Raw genomic sequence first — 21,685 nt, forward strand, 5'->3', positions numbered from 1 at the left:
GATCCTGGTATGTCAGTTGGTTTAAGGAGCAAAAGGCACCGTCTTCCTTAGTGAAAAGCAGAAAGAGGCACCTAGCAGGTAAAAGAAATAACTTTTTCTATCTTTTCTGCAAGAAAAAAAAAGTGCAATGTTCAGGGAATTCAGTTTTATGGCTCAGCTCAGCAGATAATAAGCAGGTGGGAGGTTCGACTGGAAGAAAGGTCTCCTCTGGGCTATGAAACACGGACACGAATTCAGAGCCAGGTACGGGGCTCCTCCCCCTCTGCCCACCTTCCTTCCCCCACCTCCTTTACTCTGGGTCATGAGGGCAACTTCTGAGCAACAGCCCCTCCCACTTTTCCTCCTTCCCTCCTGGAACTCACACGTGACCCCCAGACCCAGCCACCAGCCCTTGGGGGAAGCCTGCTTGGTCACTGGCTGTCATTCACTTCCCAGTTTCATTAGTTCTCACTCCATTCTCTGAGAAGGCCTTTTTTTTTTCCCCCTTTCCGTCTGAATTCTCCGGAAATTGTGTGCCTTGAGCCAACTCTTCCCTCCTGATTGATTTGTACTCGGGGCACAGCCCTGAGCTGCCTTCTCTTAATCAAGGGAGGAAATCAGATCCTTCCTCAAGAGAGGGGGGGACAGGACTTTTTCTTCTTCTTCTTTATTTTTTTTTTTGCTTCCACGTTACTTTTATTTTTTTATTTTATTTTATTTTAATTTTATAATTTTATTGAATCACCGTGAGATAGTTACAAGCTTTCATGTTTGGGTTACAATCTCACAATGATCAAACACCCATCCCTCCACCAGTGCACATTCCCCACCATCAATATCCCAGGTATACCTCCGTTTTCCCACCCTCCCCCTGCCTCCATGGCAGACAATATTCCCCATACTCTCTCTACTTTTGTGCATTATGGCTTGCAACACAGACACTGAGAGGTCATCGTGTTTGGTCCATTATCTACTTTCGGCACACATCTCCCATCCCAATTAGTTCCTCCAGCCATCATTTTCTTAGTGATCCCTTCTCTATTCCATCTGCCTTCTCCCCTCCGCTCATGAAGCAGGCTTCCAGCTGTGGGGCAATCCCCTGGGACAGGACTTTTTCCAGGCCAGCCCTGTCCCCTGTGCATAGGGGACCCTACGGGTCCCCCACCCACCCACACTGAGCCCGCAGTGGCCCCTCTCTCTCTATTTTTTTTTGTCTGTCCCCTGGATTTTGCTCTCCAAGGCTTCATACTCTGCTGTCAAAAAGATGATGTGGGGTGAGATTTTGGAGCGGGGGAGAGATGTAGATGGCCGTGGCAGGCCACTGAAGGCCACGTTCCCCAAACTTTCACTACGACACTGACTGTTTACAATCCCTATCATTGTCCCATTCTATTATTAGTAACTGATAGCACGGCGGGCAGGGCGTTTGCCTTGCACGCAGCCGACCCAGGTTCCATTCTCTCATCCCTCTCGGAGAGCCTGGCAAGCTACTGAGAGTATGCCGCCCACACGGCAGAGCCTGGCAAGCTCCCCGTGGCGTATTCAATATGCCAAAAACAGTAACAAGTCTCACATGGAGATGTTACTGGTGCCCGCTCAAGCAAATCGATGAACAACGGGACGACAGTGCTAAAAACAGTTCTTAGTCTCATACTGATGTCGGTGGGTCCCACAGAGTGGCTCATGTGAAGTGAGGAGAAGAAAGACAGTCACTTTCTCCCGATCCGCCTCTGCCACCCGGGACCCAGGGTTACTGGGCTCTTGTCTCGCCTCACAGAAAGGAATTTCAGGAGTAGACAAGCAGTGAAATTCCAGTTTCTATTTGGAGGTTTTGGAGAGAAGGAGGGAGAGAATGTGGATGAGAGAGGGGAGAGTAACGTGCTCAAGAGAGAACCCGGGCTTCTCCAAGGGTGGAGAGAGCCCTACACACAGCCCAGCCTTAGACAGGAAAGCATGAAAGTCCACATCTCAAGAGGGGAGATGCGGGCAACACATGCGCCCAGCCAGCACATGTGCTCAGCCACATGGGCAGAAACAGCACATGGGCTTGGGCAGCATCTGCACTGCACGTGCTTCCTTTGTCCCAGGTGGCCTTTATAGGGTTTCTTCCAACCTGCCCCCATGTGGGGCTTCTACCTCGGTAAATGTCCGTTGCTAGGGAGGTTACCAAGGGGATTGGGAGTGGTGATGGCCTTCTTTGAAATTCCTCTCCTGACTTTTGTTTCTGCAGGGGCTTCTGTTGGAGGGGGTTGGTCCAACAGACTCCTCAGGGTCAGACTGGCTCTAGTTCTCCAGGAGGTCAGGGCTGTGACTTCCCAGACTGACTGCCACTGCCTGGGAGGGACCTTCCCTATCTGCCCTGCCTACATCATTACTGTGCCCACCTTAGACATCACTTTGAATTACAAATGTGCGCAGGTGGGAACATAACAGTTATCTAGAGGCTCAGTAATATCCATGGTTTGAGCCCCACCCCACCCCTATAGGATGGCGGCCATGAAGGTGTTTACCCAGGGGTAAGGAGAACCACTAGAGATGAAGTATAGTGAATCCCAGGAAAACCCCCAACATTACTGATTTATTTATTGTTGGGTTTGAGGGCCACCCCTCACAGTTCTCAGGGGTTACTCCCGGCTCTGTGTGTACCCTCAGGGCTAGGAGGGGTGGTGGGAGCTGTGCGGTACTGGGGATTGAACCAGATTCTACCGAGTGCAAAGCTTATCACTGTATCACTGTCATCCCGTTGCTCATCGATTTGTTCGAGTGGGCACCAGTAACGTCTGCATTGTGAGATTTGTTGCTGGTTTTGGCATATAGAATATGCCACGGGTAGCTTGCCAGGCTCCGCCGTGCGGGCGGGATACTCTCGGGAGCTTGCCGGGCTCTCCGAGAGGGGTGGAGGAATTGAACCTGGGTCGGCTGCGTGCAAGGCAAACGCCCTACCCGCTGTGCTATTGCTCCAGCCAGTGCAAAGTTTAGGTGCTCTTTCATCTCTCTGTCCACCCTCCTGTTTTTGTTGCTGAAATTCAAGACTATTTCATTCTGAGTTTACAGGTGGCAAAAGTGGAGAGAGCGTCACACCTCAGTACAAAGACTCTCCTGGCGTCTGCAATGCGCATTTGGAAGTGGGGGTGCTTCAGCAGTGCTCGGGGACCGGGGCTACTCTTGGCAATACTCAGCCAACCGGGGTGGGCAGCTCGAGACCGGAGCCCGAAAGTGCTGGGGAGTCCCCAGGGTGGCCTCTAGCTGTGCTTGGGGGGCCACACGGAGCTGGGGATTGAACCCGGGTCCTTGCCCAAGCAAGGCCTGTGGCCCAGATGCCTAAACTTTTCCCCTGGCCCCAGTATTTTCTCCTTCTAACAAATCAAGCAAAGGAGATGGGTGAGACTCTGCCCTGGCCTACCCAGAGTTGGTCCTCCTGTTCTCTATAGTCAAGAGTGAAAACGTTCTCAGACCCACACACACACATGTATACACACACAGACACACACACACATTCACAGACACACGTGCACACACAAACTCACCTGCCCAGAAATACACTACACACACACACATTCACAGACACACGTGCACACACAAACTCACCTGCCCAGAAATACACTTCATACACACACACACACACACACACACACACACACAACCCTTCTTTAGAAAAACAAGGTGGCAGTCGCAACTGGTGTTTACTCTTCTAGCAAAGAACATAACCTTGTCTCCAGCTGAGAAACAGGCTCTCCCCAAATTCAGTGTGGCTCAGGTTGGCTCCCAGGCCTTGAAGGTACAGTGGGTCTCAGGTGTGCTTCTCAGTGATGTTAGGGAGGCTAACGGGACGTAACAAACTGATGCTGGTGAGACCAAAGGAGATTCACAATCAGTGCTGGAGCGATAGCACAATGGGTAAGGCTCTGGCCTTGCACTCATAGACACGTGTGCACACGCAAACTCATCTGCCCAGAAATACACTCCTCACATAGACAGACACACACACACACACATGCACGCACACACATTCATATACACACGTGCACACACAAACTCACCTGCCTAGAAATACAATCCTCACAAAGACATGACTCAGACACAGACACAGACACACACACACACACACACACACAAACACACACACACACACACCCCTCTTCTCTGGCAGCTAGCAGGTGAGTGATGACATGACTCTGGTCAATGCAGAGGACTTGGAGAAAAGATTCTTTCCTGATGAAAAAGAGGTTGGAGGCTGGGGCGGGAGGGGGAGTCAGGCCCCCGTGCCCCCCACTACCCCTTTTCTCGATCTGCTACGAGGAGCTCACCATAGGACGGAACATCGTAAATCCTGGGAGCCCCAAAGAATCCCCCAAGGCCTGGGCCAGAAACCCCTTCTGCCACCACCAACCCCCAGACTTCTTGTTTATTTATTTATTTATTCCTTGAGTCACCGTGAGCTGGAGCGATAGCACAGCAGTAGGGCGTCTGCCTTTCACGTGGCCGACCCGTGTTCGATTCCTTCACCCCTCTCGGAGAGCCCGGCAAGCTACCAAGAGTATCCCGCCCACACAGCAGAGCCTGGCAAGCTCCCCGTGGCCTATTGGATGTGCCAAAAACAGTAACAAATAAGTCTCACAATCGAGAGACGTTACTGGTACCCGATCGAACAAACAGATGAGCCATGGGATGACAGTGACAGTGACAGAGTCACCGTGAGGTAGTTACAAAGCTTTCATGATTGAGTTTCAGTCATAAAATGATCCAACACCCATCCCTCCACCAGTGCACATTTTCCACCACCCATGTTTCCATTGGGCGACACTAGCACGCAGCAGGGACAAATGGAGACGTTACTGGCGTCTGCTCGAGCATATTGAAGATCAACAGGGATGACAGGTGTACAAGTGATACAATGTTTCCTGTATCCCTCATCCCCCATCCCCCCACCCTGCCTCTATGTCTGGCACCTTCCTTCTTTCTCTCACTTTTGGGCATTATGGTTTGCAATAGAGATGCTGAGAGGTCGTCACGTTTGGTCCTTTCTCTCCTTTCAGCACACACCTCCCATCCCGGGCGATCCCTCCCACCATCACTGACTCAGTGGTCCCTTCTCCACCCCACCTGCCTTTTCCCCAGCACACGAGGCAGGCTTCCACGCCACAGAGCGATCCTCTCGGCCCTCGTCCGGGCTTCTTAGTATGTGAGAAAAAGAAATGGGTTATGTTGTTCGTTTAGCTTTGCCTCTGGCCGCCCCACCAGGCCGTGCTTGGAGCCAGCCATGCAGGGCTGGGATCCAATCTGAGTGTCCCACACGTCCACCCCCTCCTGGAGCCCCAACTAACTTGGGACAGCCCCTTCTTTTCTTTTCTCTTCTCTTTTCATCGCACCACAATCCGTTTTGATTTAGGAACATCACCTGAGGAAAGACTAAGAAGCCAACCCTGCAGACGTAAGACCACCCCATCAAGTGCTCCAAAATTTTCACTGCCTGCCCCAGAGACCCCTGACTCCAAGGCTGGTTCCTTACCTGTCCCACTGCGACACGAGCTCGGGGAAGTGCCGTAAGGACCAAGAGCAAGAAAAGCTCAGGAAAGAGGTGGCCATGTGCAAGCACACAGCCCCCCTCCCCCGCCGGGAAGCTCTGGGACCCTCTTATAGCCAAATTCTCAGGGCTAACAGGATCCCCAGGGGGTGCTGAGACCCCAGTCCCAGGAACATGCAGCCACGCCCCCTAGCCCTGGAAGAATTCCCTCTCTCTTCCGGTTCCCATTATCGGAGGTCACTTTTCTCTTTCCTTTTCTCCTTTGACACTTTAAGAAAAATAAATCCATATTTTTCACAAAGCAACTGTGTTACTAGAAAAATGGTGTAAAATGCAACCATGAAAGGACACCCCCCTCTCCCCACACTCAGGCAAAAATCCTTGTAATCCAGAGGTATCCTATTAAATGGAGATACGTGTGTGTCCTTCCTTTTGGGCCTTTATTTTTTTTCCCAATTAAAATCTGTATTCTAATTTATATCACCCGATGACAATCGTGTTTACGCGCGTTAAGGTTTGAAGCACAAAGTCACTGCAGTGTCACCTTCACCAAAGTGCCCAGACGCCACCACTGCCCACTTCGAATTCACCTCTCCCTACCCCTCCCCTTCCTTCCACGGCTCACATCACAATCCTTCCGCTCTTCATTGGTTCAACCCACGGCCAACTTCATTCTTAGGTCCATACACATCTGACTCCCAAAACAGGAGGCTGTGCCTTCACGACCATCCTGTGTCACTAGAGTCGGGAACTAGGGTGTATTTCACTTTGGCGGCGGGAAAAGGGTCGGCTGAGTCAAACTCAGCAGTGCTCGAGGACTACTGCTGGTTCTCTGCTCGCCAGGGACCCCGAGTGGTGCTGGGGGGTCTGAGGCCACAGGCAAGGCAAGTGACTGACTACCTGTACTGGCTCTCTCACCCCTGCACCTCACTTTTGCTACCACAAACACACGACCCCAGGGAACTCACTGGACTCCGTCGCCATTTCCTTACGAGGGTGAGTTTCCGCACCATACAGATCGTGTATTATTTGACGGAATATTCATGATTCATTAAGAAAGACCCCTCTCTGGGGCTGGAGCAATAGCACAGAGGGGAGGGCGTTTGCCTTGCACTTGGCCGACCCGGATTCGATTCCCAGCATCCCATAGGGTCCCTTGAGCACTGCCAGGAGTGATTCCTGAGTGCAGAGCCAGGAGGAACCCCTGTGCATTGCCGGGTATGACCCAAAAAGCAAAAAAAAAAAAAAAAAAAAAAAAAGAAAGAAAGAAAGAACCCTCTGATGTCCGAACACAGCCATAAGCAATCCCCGATTCCAGCAGACAAGAAAGCCCTTCCCATTGAGATATAAAATTCATCTTTTCAGTGATTCTGTTGATCAATCCATCTAATATTGATATGTACCCACACGCCCCTGTTTTTTTCCTTGTGTTCATTTCTTTATTCCTCTTCTTTTCATAATTCCCATGTTTCTCTATTATCCTTCCTATCGATTTACAAGCGCTATTTTGTAGGCACTAGGTCTGTTGCAAATATAGTTTCTCCATGTTATCACTTGCCAATGAATTTCACTGCAGTTGCTTATTGACATTCAGAACCCCCCCTACTCCCTACCCCTCTCCCACCACCCATTTCAATTAATCAGCTCTACTGGAGTTTTCCTTTGATGACTATTCCTGCCCTCCTTCCCTTCTCTCGGAGGCATGGGGCACCTTTCCCTGAGATCAAAATGCTCATAGACCTCTTCTGCTTTAATCTAACGTGTCTAGTTTCCAACGTTAATATCGAAGCATTCCAGAATTGTTTCCTGCATCTGCTGGAGCTCGCTGCAGAAGCTCTTTGGTGGCCGATCCAGTCTTTTTGTGAGAGGCTGGAGATTCTGAACCAATGAGGATGAGGACATACAATAGGGATCTTCCCTCTTCATTCAGGGCAGACAGAAAGAGCTTGCTCTGGGGATGCTTTTCTAGGGAGGAAGGGAAAGTAAACTGGTGTTTACTTTCGGCATCCTTACAAGGTCATCTGTTTTCACACATTGACTTGGAGCCAATGAAGGCCAAGGGCTGGGGTGTCCACAGGGCTGGGTCGGAGGAGTGAGGGGACGCTCCCCCTCCAAAGCCAAACCAAAAACATACAATATGGAAGACGGCAAGAAGGGAAGGTGTCTGGTTTTGGTAGTACGGTGAGAACCAACCCCCCTCTCAACAAAACCTGTGAGGGACCCCGAGGGTTAACCCTGAACCCAACAGGAGTGCTCCCTGAACACAGAGCCAGGAGGAAGCCCTGAACATCACTGGTTGTGCCCCCCAGACCCTAAAAAAAAAGGGAATTACTGGGACTGGAGGGTACCCCTTCTGGAGCAGGGACACCATAGGAATGGTGTATGGTCTGAGCTCAAACTCCATGATTGACGGGATATGCTTTACGTGGGTAACAAGGACCCACAGGCCTGTGAGGATGGCAGCAATAAATGCAGATTTTTTTTTTTGACAATTGCCAACGATGCAGACCATCCTAGGATTCACGCAGTGCTCTACTGCGGGACTCATAATTGCACTCATTCTGAAGGGCTGTTGAGAAAACTGAACAAGATTATCGAAGTGAAATACTTGGCATCATACCGGCCTATCGATGACAAATAAAGGGTGGCACTGTGATGTTGCTGACCCTCATCTACGCTGGATATTTTATACCATTTTTTCCTCATTGCTTAGCTTACTTTTCTCCATTGCTCATCACCGAAAGTGCCCGCGTCTCGATATCCCCTCCTACAAAGAACCAGCTTTCCAATTCTTACTTTTTTTAAAAAAAATTTTAATGAATTTCAATAGAATACAGACACTATTTTATAGAAGGAAGTAAGGCACACACACAATTTGGGGCTTTTTCTTGATTTGTCAATCTCGTAACTAGTCAATCTCTTTTTTTTTCTTCTTGGGTCACACCGAGTGATGCTCAGGGGTTACTCCTGGCTCTGCACTCAGGAATCACCCTGGCGGTGCTCAGGGGACCATATGGGATGCTGGGATTCGAACCTGGGTCGGCCGCGTGCAAGGCAAACGCCCTACCCGCTGTGCTATCACTCCAGCCCCACCAATTCTTACTTTTAATTTAGTTATTTATTAGTGGGTGGGTCGCCCCTGGCAGAGCTTAGGGCTTATTCCTGGCTCTGTGCTCCAGAGTGACCCCTGACTGAGGCTGCTGGAGGGACCCTGTTGAATGTCAATGATGCAATCAGGGCTGAATGGAAGGCAAGTGCTTTAACCCCTGTAGTATCTCTCCAGCCCCCCATTTTACCTTTGCTTTTGTTTTTCTTATTTCATAGACTTCTGCTGTTAACTTTTATTTCTCTTCTTTCCTCAAGTCCACCCCATTGTTCGCATTTAAATTACCAAGTGGCATGTGAGATGCATTTATCATCATTTTTTTGCTTCTGGATAATGAAACCACGGAAGCCTACTAAAACCTCTCCAATGACAGCTCTGGGCTTTTTCCATAAACTTGAGTGTGAAATGTTCCTCGTTTGCTGCTTTCAAAGGGGGCCTTAATTTTTAGTTTTTCCTCCCTTCTGGACTAAACAGACATTTAGGGGAATTCTTCGCCCTCTCCTAATTCCCAAGTATTCTGAACTCCCATGTAAAAGTTTGCTTCTGATCTGTAGTTTGACTCTATTACCGTCAAGGGTGGAGCCTTGCTGATTTTATAGTTGGGAATTTAAAGAGGTTCTTTTTAGCTTTTAGGGACCACACAGCCGACACCAGGGGCTATTAAGGGGGAGTCACATGCTGTGGCAGATAGAATTCAATGCGGTGCGTGTGTAAGGAATATTCTCTACCATGTGACCTATTTCCCTGCCCTCAATGAGACTTTTCTGTGTTCTCGATCTACATAATTTTTACGAACGCGCGAAAATCCATTTCGATTCCATTTTATGGGTCTGAAGCTTGCTACCAATTGATATTAATTATGATTTTAGAACTTTCTTAGACACGTTCAATATCATCTATCTTTTCAGTGGCTAAAACCTTTCCAATAGCCCGTTTCTGTTTTTGAATGGTATATTTGGAAGCTTTCTCCTTTGAAGGTAATTTGGCTATTAGAACCTCTTCTGGATATTACATTTGACAACTCACAGTTATTGGACATACTTAATTTAATTTATGGTGTTAAAGCCAGTCTGAAATGAACACATCCACACTAGCTCTCTCTTCATATATCTGAGATATTTTAATATAACTTGTTTTAGGGGCCACACACAACTGTGTTCAGGACTTACTCATGGCTCTGTGCTCAGGGAACACTCCTGGTAGAGTAAAATGGACTGCCCGATGATAATATGATAATATGGGCCCATTGTACAAGGCAGGTAAGTGACTTATCCACTGGCCTACCTTTCTGGCTCTTTATTTTCATTTGTCTGTTTTTTGTTCATTTTGAGGTGATAACTAGTAGTGCTCAGGGATTACTCCTGGCTTAGTGCTGAGGGATTCCTCCTGGCACAGCTCAGGGGACCACATGGGGTATCAGGGACAAACCTAGGTTGGACCCATTGCAAGACAAGCGTCCTACCCTCTGTCCTATCTTTTCAACTCCCAAATAAAAAATATTTTTTTCAAACATGAACTCTGCAATTCTTTTTTATTTATTATTTTTTTGCTTTTGGGGTCACACCCGGCGATGCATGGGGGTTACTTCTGGCTCTGTACTCAGGAATCACCCCTGGCGGTGCTCAGGGGGACCATATGGGATGCTGGGAATCGAACCCAGGTCGGCCGCGTGCAAGGCAAACGCCCTACCCTCTGTGCTATTGCTCCAGCCCCTGCAACTATTTTTTCTTAGCCCATGACTTGTAAGTTTAACTATTAGTCTTTGGAGGGCTATTTCCTATTTAGGGCAAGTCCAGTTTGTCATTTTTCTTTTTTCAACTTGGGAATTTTGAATTCAATTTCAGAAATCTTTGCCTAAACTGAAGTCATGAAGATTTTCTGTTTTTTATCTACCATTCTTTAGTTTCGACTTTTGCATTAAATGTAAAATTAATTTGGGGGCTCAGTAGTGCCCTTGCCTTGCATGCACCTGACCTGGGTTCCATCCCCAGCATCCCATACGGTCCCCTGAGTCTGCCAGGAGTGATTCCTGAGTGCAGAACCAGTAGTCAGCCCCTGAGCACCACCAGCTATGGTCCAAAATCCAAAATAAACAAAAAAAATCTGTCACACTGTCGTCCAGTTGTTCATCGATTTGCTTGAGCGGGCACCAGTAACTTCTACATTGTAAGACTTGTTACTGTTTTTGGCATATCGAATATGCCACGGGTAGCTTGCCAGGCTCTGCAGTGCAGGTGGGATCCTCCCCGTAGCTTGCTGGGCTCTCCGAGAGGGACCGAGGAATCAAACCCTTGAACCCGGGTCGGCTGCATGCAAGGCAAACACCCTACCCGCTGTGTTATTGTTATTTGTCCAGTCCAACAAAAAAATAAACAAAATAATTATTAAGATTAATTTCAAGTTAATTTCCACAAATGATATGGGCTGGGCGATAGCACAGTGGGTAGGGCATTTGACTTGCACGCAGCAGACCCTGGTTCGATTCCTCCATCCCTCTCGGAGAGCCCGGCAAGCTACCGAGAGTATCTTGCCCACTCGGCAGAGCCTGGCAAGCTACCCATAGTATATCCGATATGCCAAAAACAGTAACAAGTCTCACGATGGAGACGTTACTGGTGCCCGATTGAGCAAATCGATGAGCAACGGGACGACAGTGACAGTGACATAAAGTGAAAGTAGGTTCAGTCTTTTCCCATGTGAATATTTAACGCCCCCAAATCATTTTTCCTTTATTCTCTTTGCTTCCTATTTCAGTGAATTTTTGTTTCTTCTTTAGTAACCGCGTTCAATAATTTCCTTTTAATTTAGTTTGTTACCTTAACAGAGGCCACCTCTGATCTTTGCTGAAACCCACTACTTCTCTTTTCCCCCTGATAATCAGAGTGAAGGGTTCAAAGTCACCTGTGTTATCCGCCCACCCCCTGTCCCCACACAAGAAGCTGGCAAATCAGCAGCCCACACTTTCCAAATTCTTTTAAAATGACGGGAATCAGCTTGTTTTCTGAGCACATTTCCAAGAGCACCGCGTGGCCCTTGCACCCCGCCTTGCAACCGACATAAAACAAGTATTTACGGATGATTCCTGGTGTGACTTCTTTCTTACATACCGACTGTCCCTCCGGAACAAGACCTTTTCATCTTGAATATTTGCTAAAGACTTCTATTGATTAGCTGGCAAATGACTTTGAGCCTCTTCAAGAAGTGTACACGGGTAGGTATTTTTTTCTGATCCTCTCGCACGGCACCTTTTGTTCCACTGCTGTGAGGCAGGAGAGAACTCTGGGCTGGTGTGTTGGATTGGTTTTGTTTTTCTCACAACTCTGTAGACGTTACAGTAGGACATTGACAAGGACAGCGAAAGAGTTGTGAGAGCGTTTTTTAAAAGCCTTTTATTGAATCACTGCGAGACAGACCCTTACAAAGTGGGTCGTGATTGGATTTCAGTCATAGAGGGCTCCAACACCCATCCCTCCACCAGTGGACGTTTCCCAGCACCAGTGTCCCCTGGTTCCTTCCCCCCACCCTCATCCCCTGCCTGCCTCTATTTTCTTCTCTCTCTCTCTCTCTCACTCTCACCCTCTCTCTCTCTCACTCACTCACTCACTCTCTCACCTCTCTCTCTCACCTCTCTCTCTCTCTCTCTCTCTCTCTCTCTCTCTCTCTCTCTCTCTCTCTCTCTCTCCCCCTCCCTCTCCCCTTTCGGGCATTGTGGTTTGCAATATTGATACTGAAAGGCTATCAAGAATATCCCCTTACCTACTTTCAACCCTCAGATCTTGGTGTCCGGCGTGATCATTCCCAGCTATTATTATTATCATCATACGGGTCCCTTCTCTATCTTACCTACCCTCAGCCCCACACACACTTCTGCTTAGTGCCAAACACTGACCAAGAAGCTTCTAGAAACAACAGAGTTGTATAGTCGTGGGCTATGAAACCAATAGCTCAAAGCCCATGGCTTTCCTATATGCAAATCATGAGAGAAAAGAAAGCGATATGAAAAAAAAAATATTCCGTTCACAATCATGCCTCGGAAATCAAGTACTTCAGAATCAGCTTAACTAAGGAGGTCAAGGACTTGCCCAAAGGAAAGTGCAAAAGGCTACTATTGTGAGAACATTTCTCTTTCCTCTAAAGAATGCTTCCCTCGGGGCTGGAGTGATAGCACAGCAGGGAGGGCGTTTGCCTTGCACGTGGCCGACCCGGGTTCGATTCCCAGCATCCCATATGGTCCCCTGAGCACCGCCAGGAATAATTCCTGAGTGCAGAGCCAGGAGTAACCCCTGTGCATCGCCGGGTGTGACCCAAAAAGCAAAAAAACAAACAAAGAAAGAAAAAGAAAAAGAATGCTTCCCTCCATCATCTGCCATCCCAGCACAGAGTTAGAGGAGGCGGCTTGATGATATCCAGTAACCAGCAGGGGCAACTGAGGCCTCCGAGTGCAGTACATCCATCTCAAGGTGAACAAGAGCTCTAGCAGCTTTCCAAGACTTAAACATGAAAATCAGAAACGCCTGTCAAATGACTAATCATTGGGCGGGGGTGGTTTCGCATGTTTAAATGATCATAATTTGGATATACAGATTTAATGATGTATTATTAAAAATTCATTTCCTCTGTTTCACTTTACTTTGCTCTTGCAAATGAGGCGGCAAGAAAATTCCAAACGACACCTGACTGATGCGTCATGCTCTTTCTTCGGAGAACACTGCCCACGAGTCAAGAGCGTGGGCTATACAGGGCACATGTTTGGGCTCTGCACTGTGGCATCATTTCCACTAGTCCCTTCTAGAAGCTTCCATTACTGCCCCTGGAAATGGCTGAAAACCGTGAGAGTCACCGCAAGGCCAATTGTGGGGGAGAAAATAAAAATTTCCATGCAGTCCTTCATCATCATCATCATCATCATCATCATCATCATCATCATCATCATCATCATCATCATCCCATTGATCATCGAATTTCTTGAGCGGTCTCAGTAACGTCTCCATTCGTCCTAGCCCTGAGATTTTAGAAGCCTCTCTTTACTCATCCTTCCCAACGATGCGGCATTGGAGGCTCTTTCAGGGTCAGGGGAATGAGAGCCATGCAGTTCTTACGCTGGTGCATAAGCAATGCTCATTAATGAGTGCTCGTATTACTTTCCTTGGAAAGGTTTTCTGAATCTTTTTCATACAAATGTTTTTTTAAGGATGTATCCTGGTGTAGGCAACCTATATGGCTGATCTTACCGGAGACCCTTTGATCAGCATGCATAAGATACTTTTCAGCCCTTGACAATGGTTCACTACTTCCCACCACATAATCTCCGTCTATCCATCTGTGGATACAGGCCGAATAATGTCCCTCCTCTGAAACCCTGAAGCCCTAACACATTGTTTCACAACCGTTCTTCCAATCAAGGTGCCCTCTAATCTTATTTCCTCCCTAGGGTCCCCTGTCCTGCCGACTGGACCCTGTAGTTTCACACTACAGAATATCCTGGCGTGCCATCAGGGTGCCTTATGGCTCCTGGTTGAGAAATGCTTTTTCTCAACCAGGAGCCATAAGGTTTAGCATTTCCCTGGCCAGCCCTTAATCCTTTTTTTTTTTTTCTTTTTGGGTCACACCTGGCAATGCACAGGAGTTACTCCTGGCTCTGCACTCAGGAATTACCCTTAGCAGTGCTCCGGGGACCATATGGGATGCTGGGATTCGAACCCGGGTCGGCCGTGTGCAAGGCAAACGCCCTCCCCGCTGTGCTATCACTCCAGCCTCCCTTAATCCTTTCAAAGCCTTTGGACAATCAGTTCTGTTCTCCTCACACAGTTTTCTGAGTCTTAGGAGAGAATCTAGTTCCCTCTGTCCATTCTTCAGTGACTCTCCATACCTCTGATATATTTTTCTCCACAGCCCTCCCCATGCTTGAGTTTAAATCCCAAAGTCCATCTTCCAACCACTTTCTTGAATCACTCGATTCACGTTTCTTGAAATTGTTTTTTGGGGGAGGGGGTAGGGGGAGCTGGTGCAGGGGAGGAGAGTGGGTTTGGGTCACACCTAGCAGTGCTCAGGAGCTACTTTTTATTTTTTTAATTTTATTGAATCACCGTGAGATAGTTACAAGCTTTCATGTTTGGGTTACAATCTCACAATGATCAAACACCCATCCCTCCACCAATGCACATTCCCCACCACCAATATCCCGGGTATACCCCACCCTTCCCCACCTTCTCCCTGCCTCCATGGCAGACAATATTCCCCATACTCTCTCTCTACTTTTGGGCATTATAGCTTGCAACACAGACACTGAGAGGTCATCATGTTTGGTCCATTATCTACTTTCGGCACACATCTCCCATCCCAACTGGTTCTTCCAGCCATCATTTTCTTAGTGATCCCTTCTCTATTCCATCTGCCTTCTCCCCTCCTCTCATGAAGCAGTCTTCCAGCTATGGGGCAATCCCCCTGGCCCTTGTATCTACTGTCCTTGGGTGTCAGCCTGATGGGATGCTACCCTACACTCCACAAATGAGTGCAGTCCCTCTATGTCTGTCCCTCTCTTTCTGACTCATTTCACTTAGCATGATACTCCAGGAGCTACTCTTGACTCTGTGCTTGGGAATGACCCTTCCTCACCCCCCGTAGGGTGCTCTGGGATCAAACTGGACATGGCCACGTGTAAAGTTAAGTGCCTTAACCCCTGTACTAGCCGTCTGACCCTTGAGGTTGTGTTTAGGTTTTTGTCACTCAAGTTCTGGCTCCCTAAGAGAGCTGAGGCGTGAGGAATTAGATTCGAGCATCCTTCCTCCTCTGACTCGCGGCACTCGGCAATGCCTCGGGTTAGCTAACCGTGAAGGAACGCAAATGCAGAGTCATCCTCTACCAGGGAGGTCCTGACCGTGAAAGTCTCTGTCATCAAGGTGAAAGCACGGCCGAAGGAGAGCATCCCATAAGGAAGGAACCAAGGTCCACACTGGCAGGCGGAGGGGTGAGGGGAAAGCAGGTGAGGGGACACCCAGGGAGTGGCTGTAAATGAGTTCAAGTCGGACCAAGCTCAGAGTGTCCATGGCAGCACCCGGCAAGTTCTGTTATGCATCGTCACATGGAATCCCAGCCATGTCCCTGGGGGAATGGTAGCTACCACAGGCAGAGACAAAACTCACGCGTTCTTCAAAGACAGCAACTCGGAGACCCTGGATGACACAGACATGCTGGAAGTTGAACCATTTACGCGGTCAGGTGGGTTCCGAGCGCTTCTGTTCAGAAGACGGTGGATGGGATGGGGAAGTGGAGTCAGAGGCGAGTCTGACTCACTCTACAGCACAAGAATGGAATCCATCCGTGTGCTGGGGACCACGATGGACCAGATTTTGTCCCAGGAGGCAGGAAAGTGACAGGCACTGCCTTCCCGGTCCTCCTATAGCTAGGAGGGAAAGCGGCTAAATTGAGACAATGAGAGCTGCAGGAACACGGAGTTTTATGAACGCTCAGAATCAACGGGGTAGGGAGCAGGGAGGAGGGAATAAAAAAAAAAAGAAAAAAAGATGAAGACTTTAGCCCCACACAAGGCGACCATTTCTAATGGAGTTTCTAAATATGGAAAGAGGTCCTTGGGGAGGTAACGATCTCTTATCTCCTCAAGTATTCAAATGCACAAGATTAATGAGCATTAATGCAGAATATTATAGAAGACAGTGGAAAAAGTATGTGAGACGAATGCCAAACTCCATCCTAATTTAGTTTCTATGCATCTCAAAAAGGGACTGACCCGCTTCTTAAGACACTTTATTGCATACATACATACATACAGAATCATTGGCCGGGATTAAAAAAAATAGCTTAAAAGACACAACTGATGCCAAGTACAATTTCTATGAGCCACTCCCATATTTTTCTACTTTTAATATGTAAAAGCCACAGAACATACTTCCAGAAAAGAGAAAGTACGATTCTCTGGGGGCGGGAGGTGTCATTGGGTCACACCTGGCAATGCTTAAGGATTACTCCTCACTCTGCACTCAGGAATCACTCCAGGTGGTGCTCTGGGACAGCATGGGATGCCGGGGATCGAACCCAGATCGGCAACGAACAAGGCAAGTTACCCTCCCCGCTGTACAACTGCCCAGCCCCCAGGAAGTCATGCTTCCCAGTGCCCTTCACTGACCCACTTCTGTTCTCTGATCTCTGTTCCCTCCCTAAGAGAAACAAAGGCCAGATGTAGTACTGGCCAGCAAAGCCAGTCCTCGGGTTCACAACCAGCACAGAAAAGCCAGGAATCGGCAAAGCAGCGAGAAAGGGAAAGGTAGGTGACCTTCGTCTTGACCTTCGTCAGCAGGTCAAGGACCTGGTTCAATCCCCAGCATCCCATAGGGTCACCCTGAGCATCACCGGGAGTAATTTCTGAGGGCAGAGCCAGAAGTAAGCCCTGAGCACCGCCGGGTGTGACCCCCAAACAAAAATGAAACAAAATTTAAAAAAAAATACAAAAAAATACAACTCTCTCTCTGTCTCTGTCTCTCTGTCTCTGTCTCTGTCTCTGTCTCTGTCTCTGTCTCTCTCTCTCTCTCTCTCTCTCTCTTGGCTACCTCCCTCCTCCCCACTTCTTCCGCTGACAGTATCTGAGGACTCCCCAGGCGATCACCTAAGTCAGTAATATCTGACGTTGAACTTTGACAATCATGTAGTAACAATGGTATCGACATGGGGTGGGGAGGAGGAGAGGAACAGATGAAAATTATTTTCCTTTTAATTGAAAAAAAAATAAACATGAAAGAAGGGTGGGGGAAGCTAAGGCTGGACGATGAGTAGAGCGCCAGAATGGGCAAGACGGATTCAGACCATGAGCCTTAGCTGGGTTTCGGGGGGCATCTGGGCTTGCTGGCTTTGGGGCCACACCTGGCGGCACTCAGGACTTACTCCTGGCTCTGAACTCTGGCATCGCTCTCGCCGGTGCTTGGAAGACCCTGTGGGCTGCTGGGGATCAAGGCTGGGCCAGCTGTGTGCAAGGTAAGTGCCTTAACCCCATGACTGTCTCTCTGGTCCTAGAAGCCTCAATCTGGAAGCAACTGAGTGGTGTGACAGAGCCAGCGCCTTGGCCAATGAGGACGCACCAACTCTCGGGGTTGAAACTCTGTCTCACACCACCACTAATGTGGATTCAGTGTCATTTTTTTCACCGTGCATGCTCCCATACCCTGACGTGTCTTCTAACTATGCCAGGAAGTTGGTGCTATAATCACCATCCGCAGAGAAGACCACAGACCCAGTGAAGAGATGAGATTTGGGGGAATCTGAGCAGGAAAAAACAGCACAGACATTCAAACTGGGGTCCCTGGACTCTGGAGTTCAGCCACACAGGGTAAATGCACTATGTAGAGGTGTCGACCTTCCAGAGGCTGACCAGGTAGGGCTCAAAGTTCATTCTCTGCTCCAGGAAGGATCCTTTAATGTTGTGGATTACAAAATCATGATTTGGTCCTTCCTCCCTCCCTCCCTCCCTCCCTCCCTCCCTCCCTCCCTCCCTCCCTCCCTCCCTTCCTTCCTTCCTTCCTTCCTTCCTGCTTTTTGGGTCACACCCAGCGATGCTCAGGGGTTCCTCCTGGCTCTGCACTCAGGAATTACTCCTGGCAGTGCTTGGGGGACCCTATGGGATGCTGGGGATGGAACCTAGGTGGGCCACGTGCAGGGCGGGGGGGAGGTCAGATCACACTTGGTGGTGCTCAGGGGCTCCTCCTGTCCTCTGTGCTCAGGATTGAGCCTTGGCTGCATTTGGGGGACCGAGGGGTCGGGGATCAGTGCCTTGACCCCCTGTCCTGTTCCCCGGGCCCTATAAATTCCAACTTTGGGCAGCAAAGCTCTTCACTACCCACGTGGCCACCTCTAGTGCAGGGGGTGCGGCAAAGACGGCGGCCGGCGGCCGTGGCCGAGACCACGAGCACAAACCAGGACATCACCTCCGCCCCGAGGGCGGCCCGGGAGGCGGCTGCGCCTGCCCCTACCTTGAGCTCGTCCGCGTTGTAGAAGTCCACGCGCACGGCGGGCACCATCCAGGTCTGGAAGAGCGTGGCCAGGATCTGCTCGGCGATGGAGTCGGCGATGAGGTGGAAGTGCAGAGGGTTCCTCCTGCGGGGATCGAGAGGCAGAGCTGAGGCCTGGCCGGCCGGGCTGCGGACCCCCAGCCCACCCCAGCCCACCCCACCCACCCCACCGGGCACGCGCCCCTGTTTCAGCAGCCGCTGTGACAGTCCACCAGCCAGCAAGTCTCTGCTGCAAGGACAGAGGGGGTCCCCTCGGCCCACCTCGACCTCTCGTGGACTGCGGTGACTACCCAGGACCAGGGTCATGCAGCAGTGGACACTGGGCTCGGCCTCTATCCCTGTCGCTGGGATATGGGTACGCCCAAAGCCCTGAAGGAGAACACATGTGACCGCATGGCCCAGCCTTCATTTCTCCTCGTTCATATCAAGTTTGGGACCAAGCGCCGCCCCCAAGCTCTGTTTCCAGAACATTCTCCGAGACATCCAAGAGGGCCACCCCCTAGGGCTCCCATGACTGGGGAGAGCTTAGTTTCCCCCTCAGTAGCTCTCAGCGTATCTTCCCGTCCACCTCCGTGTACCAGCCGTGGCCGAGACAGCAAACTAAGTGCAAACCAGTATGACACAAGGGCCACGGCTCCGGACCCAACTGACGGCATGCACTAGGGCGGACCTGAAGCCAGTCCCTCAGCCCTCTGCCCTGCGGGGTCTTCATTCCATAGAATGTGGGCAAACTCCCCTCAGGAAGCTACTGGATTTATGAAGTACGATCCGGGAAATTGATCATGCAAGGCAATAATCAATATCAATGAGCACTAGTAAACACCACTGGGATAATACTATAACAACAGTAAACCTATGAAAATAATACAGCCAATAGTAAACGTGGATAAAAATATGCCCATAATAAACATAGGCAGAATACAGGCTAATATTATTGTAAAGCAGGCAATAATCAGTATCTTAGTTTAGTTTCAGGTATAAAGCAATAAGATATATATTTTTAAATTAGGGGTAACATCTCACTAACCCCATCATAATATGAATATGCTAAACATATTACATGCCCAAAATGTATTTAATATACATAGCTGACTGGACACTGTAGCCTAGTCTGGCCTAGATGAACTGATCTCAGACATTTACTTTAGCCTACATTGGGACAAACCATGGAACACAGAGCCTTGTATGGGACACGGGGTCTTAGAAGGGAGAAAGTCTTAGATGGGACATAGAGCTTTGTATTGGACAAGGAAAATCTGGCGTATTCATATGCCAAAAACAGTAACAAGCTGGGTCTCATTCCCCTGACCCTGAAAGAGCCTCCAATGTGGCATTGTTGGGAAGGACGAGTAGAGAGAGGCTGCTAAAATCTCAGGGCTAGGACGAATGGAGACGTTACTGAGACCGCTCGAGAAATTCGATGATCAACGGGATGATGATGTTGATGATGATGATGATGATGATGATGATGATGATGATGATGGAACAAGGAGCCTTATATGGGGCAGGGTCTTGTATGGGACATGGAGCCTTACATGGACACATCTTATCTGTGCTGTGGAGTCCTGTCCTGTATGGGACCTGGAGCTCTATGGAGGGCACAGAGCCTCGTATGGAACATGGAGCCTTATGTGGAACATGGAATCCTGAATCAGAGATGGAGTATTTTTTAAAAAAATCATCATTGAATCACCCTGAGCTACAGTTACAAAGCTTTCATGTTTGAGTTTCAGTCATACAATGATGGAACACCCATCCCTCCACCAGTGCACATTTTCCAACACCAATATCCCCAGTATCCCTCCCACCTTCCCCTGCCTCCATGGCAGACAATTTCCCCCATACTCTCTCTCTATTTATGGTCATTATGGTTTGCAATACAGATACTGAGAGGCCATCCTGTTTGGTCCTTTATCTAATTTCAGCACACATCTCCCATCCTGAGTGATCCCTCCAACCATCATTGACTTAGTGATCCCGTCTCTATCCCAGCTGCCTTCTCCCCCAGCTCAGAAGGCAGGCTCCCAAACACGGAGCAATCCTCCTGGCCTGTGTCTCTACTGTCCTTGGGTGTCAGTCTCATATTATATTATTTTATATTCCACAGATGAGTGCAGTCCTTCTATGCCTGTCCCTCTCTTCCTGACTCATTTCACTTAGCACGATACTCTCCATGTCCGTAAGCTTATAAACACATTTCAATGAAGCCAGAGACGGAGTCCTGTACGGGACACAGAGAACCTTGCATGGGACATGGGGCCTTACACAGGACACAGCCCTGGCGAGGCCCCCGGTGCCATATGCAGTGGCAGGGATTGACCCGGGGTCAGCTGTGCGCAAGGCCAGAGTCTTGACATCTGAGCTATCTCGCCGGCCTGCGAAGAGAGGCAGGTGAGAGCCTCCCCGGAAAAGTCTCTCCCCAGACAAGTTCAAATCCCTGGAGAGAACATACCAACATCAGCCTAGAGAATGGGAGCACAGCTCACGTGCGTGGGAAGCACCGCTCACGTGCGTTCGACCCACAGAGATGCAGAGAGGATGCCAGGCTGGCTCTCTCCAGAGAGCAGCCCACAGCTGTCACCCAAGAAGGAAGCCAGCACCCGCCTCCCCGTGTCATATGCGACTGACACCCCAGGAGCAGGGCCTGCCGCAGAGACGAAGGCGCCCGCTGCCTCGGGCTTCCCTCACGGCTCCCCTGTTCCAGGAGGGGATGCGATGCCCACGGCAATGCTGAGAAGCAGAGCGTTCTCCCCGCCTTTGCTGGAAGGAGCGACAGCCCCCACACCAAGCCAGCCGGGGTCCGTGTTGGCTCCAATACAGAGACGTCTGAGCTGAAATAAATCTCCGGGGTTAAGCTTGGGGAGCACTGGCAAGTTCAGGCAGAGAACCCACCATCGTGACAGGGGAAACTCTGCGAAGCTATTTCCTGTCAAGATGCCCGGAGATCCATGTTTCCGGGAAAACTCGAGGCTGCAGGGAGGGGAAGTGGCCTTGATCACAGCCCAAAGCTCAAGGGCAAATCCGTGCCCAGGATGAGGGACTCCCCTCGACGTGAGAAAC

At 49.5% G+C, this 21,685-nt stretch overlaps 1 protein-coding gene across 1 annotated transcript in view; it reads right to left on the bottom strand.

The window, feature by feature from the left end:
* Positions 1–21,685, bottom strand: part of LARGE1 (LARGE xylosyl- and glucuronyltransferase 1) — a 531,600-nt gene that overhangs the window by 239,736 nt on the left and 270,179 nt on the right. Inside the window, exon 5 of the mRNA XM_055141751.1 lies at positions 18,587–18,710. Coding sequence (XP_054997726.1) covers positions 18,587–18,710 — 124 coding nt within the window. The remainder of the gene's footprint in view (positions 1–18,586; positions 18,711–21,685) is intronic.

This window comes from Sorex araneus, chromosome 6 (genome assembly GCF_027595985.1).
Source record: "Sorex araneus isolate mSorAra2 chromosome 6, mSorAra2.pri, whole genome shotgun sequence".
Taxonomy (NCBI): Eukaryota; Metazoa; Chordata; class Mammalia; order Eulipotyphla; family Soricidae; genus Sorex; species Sorex araneus.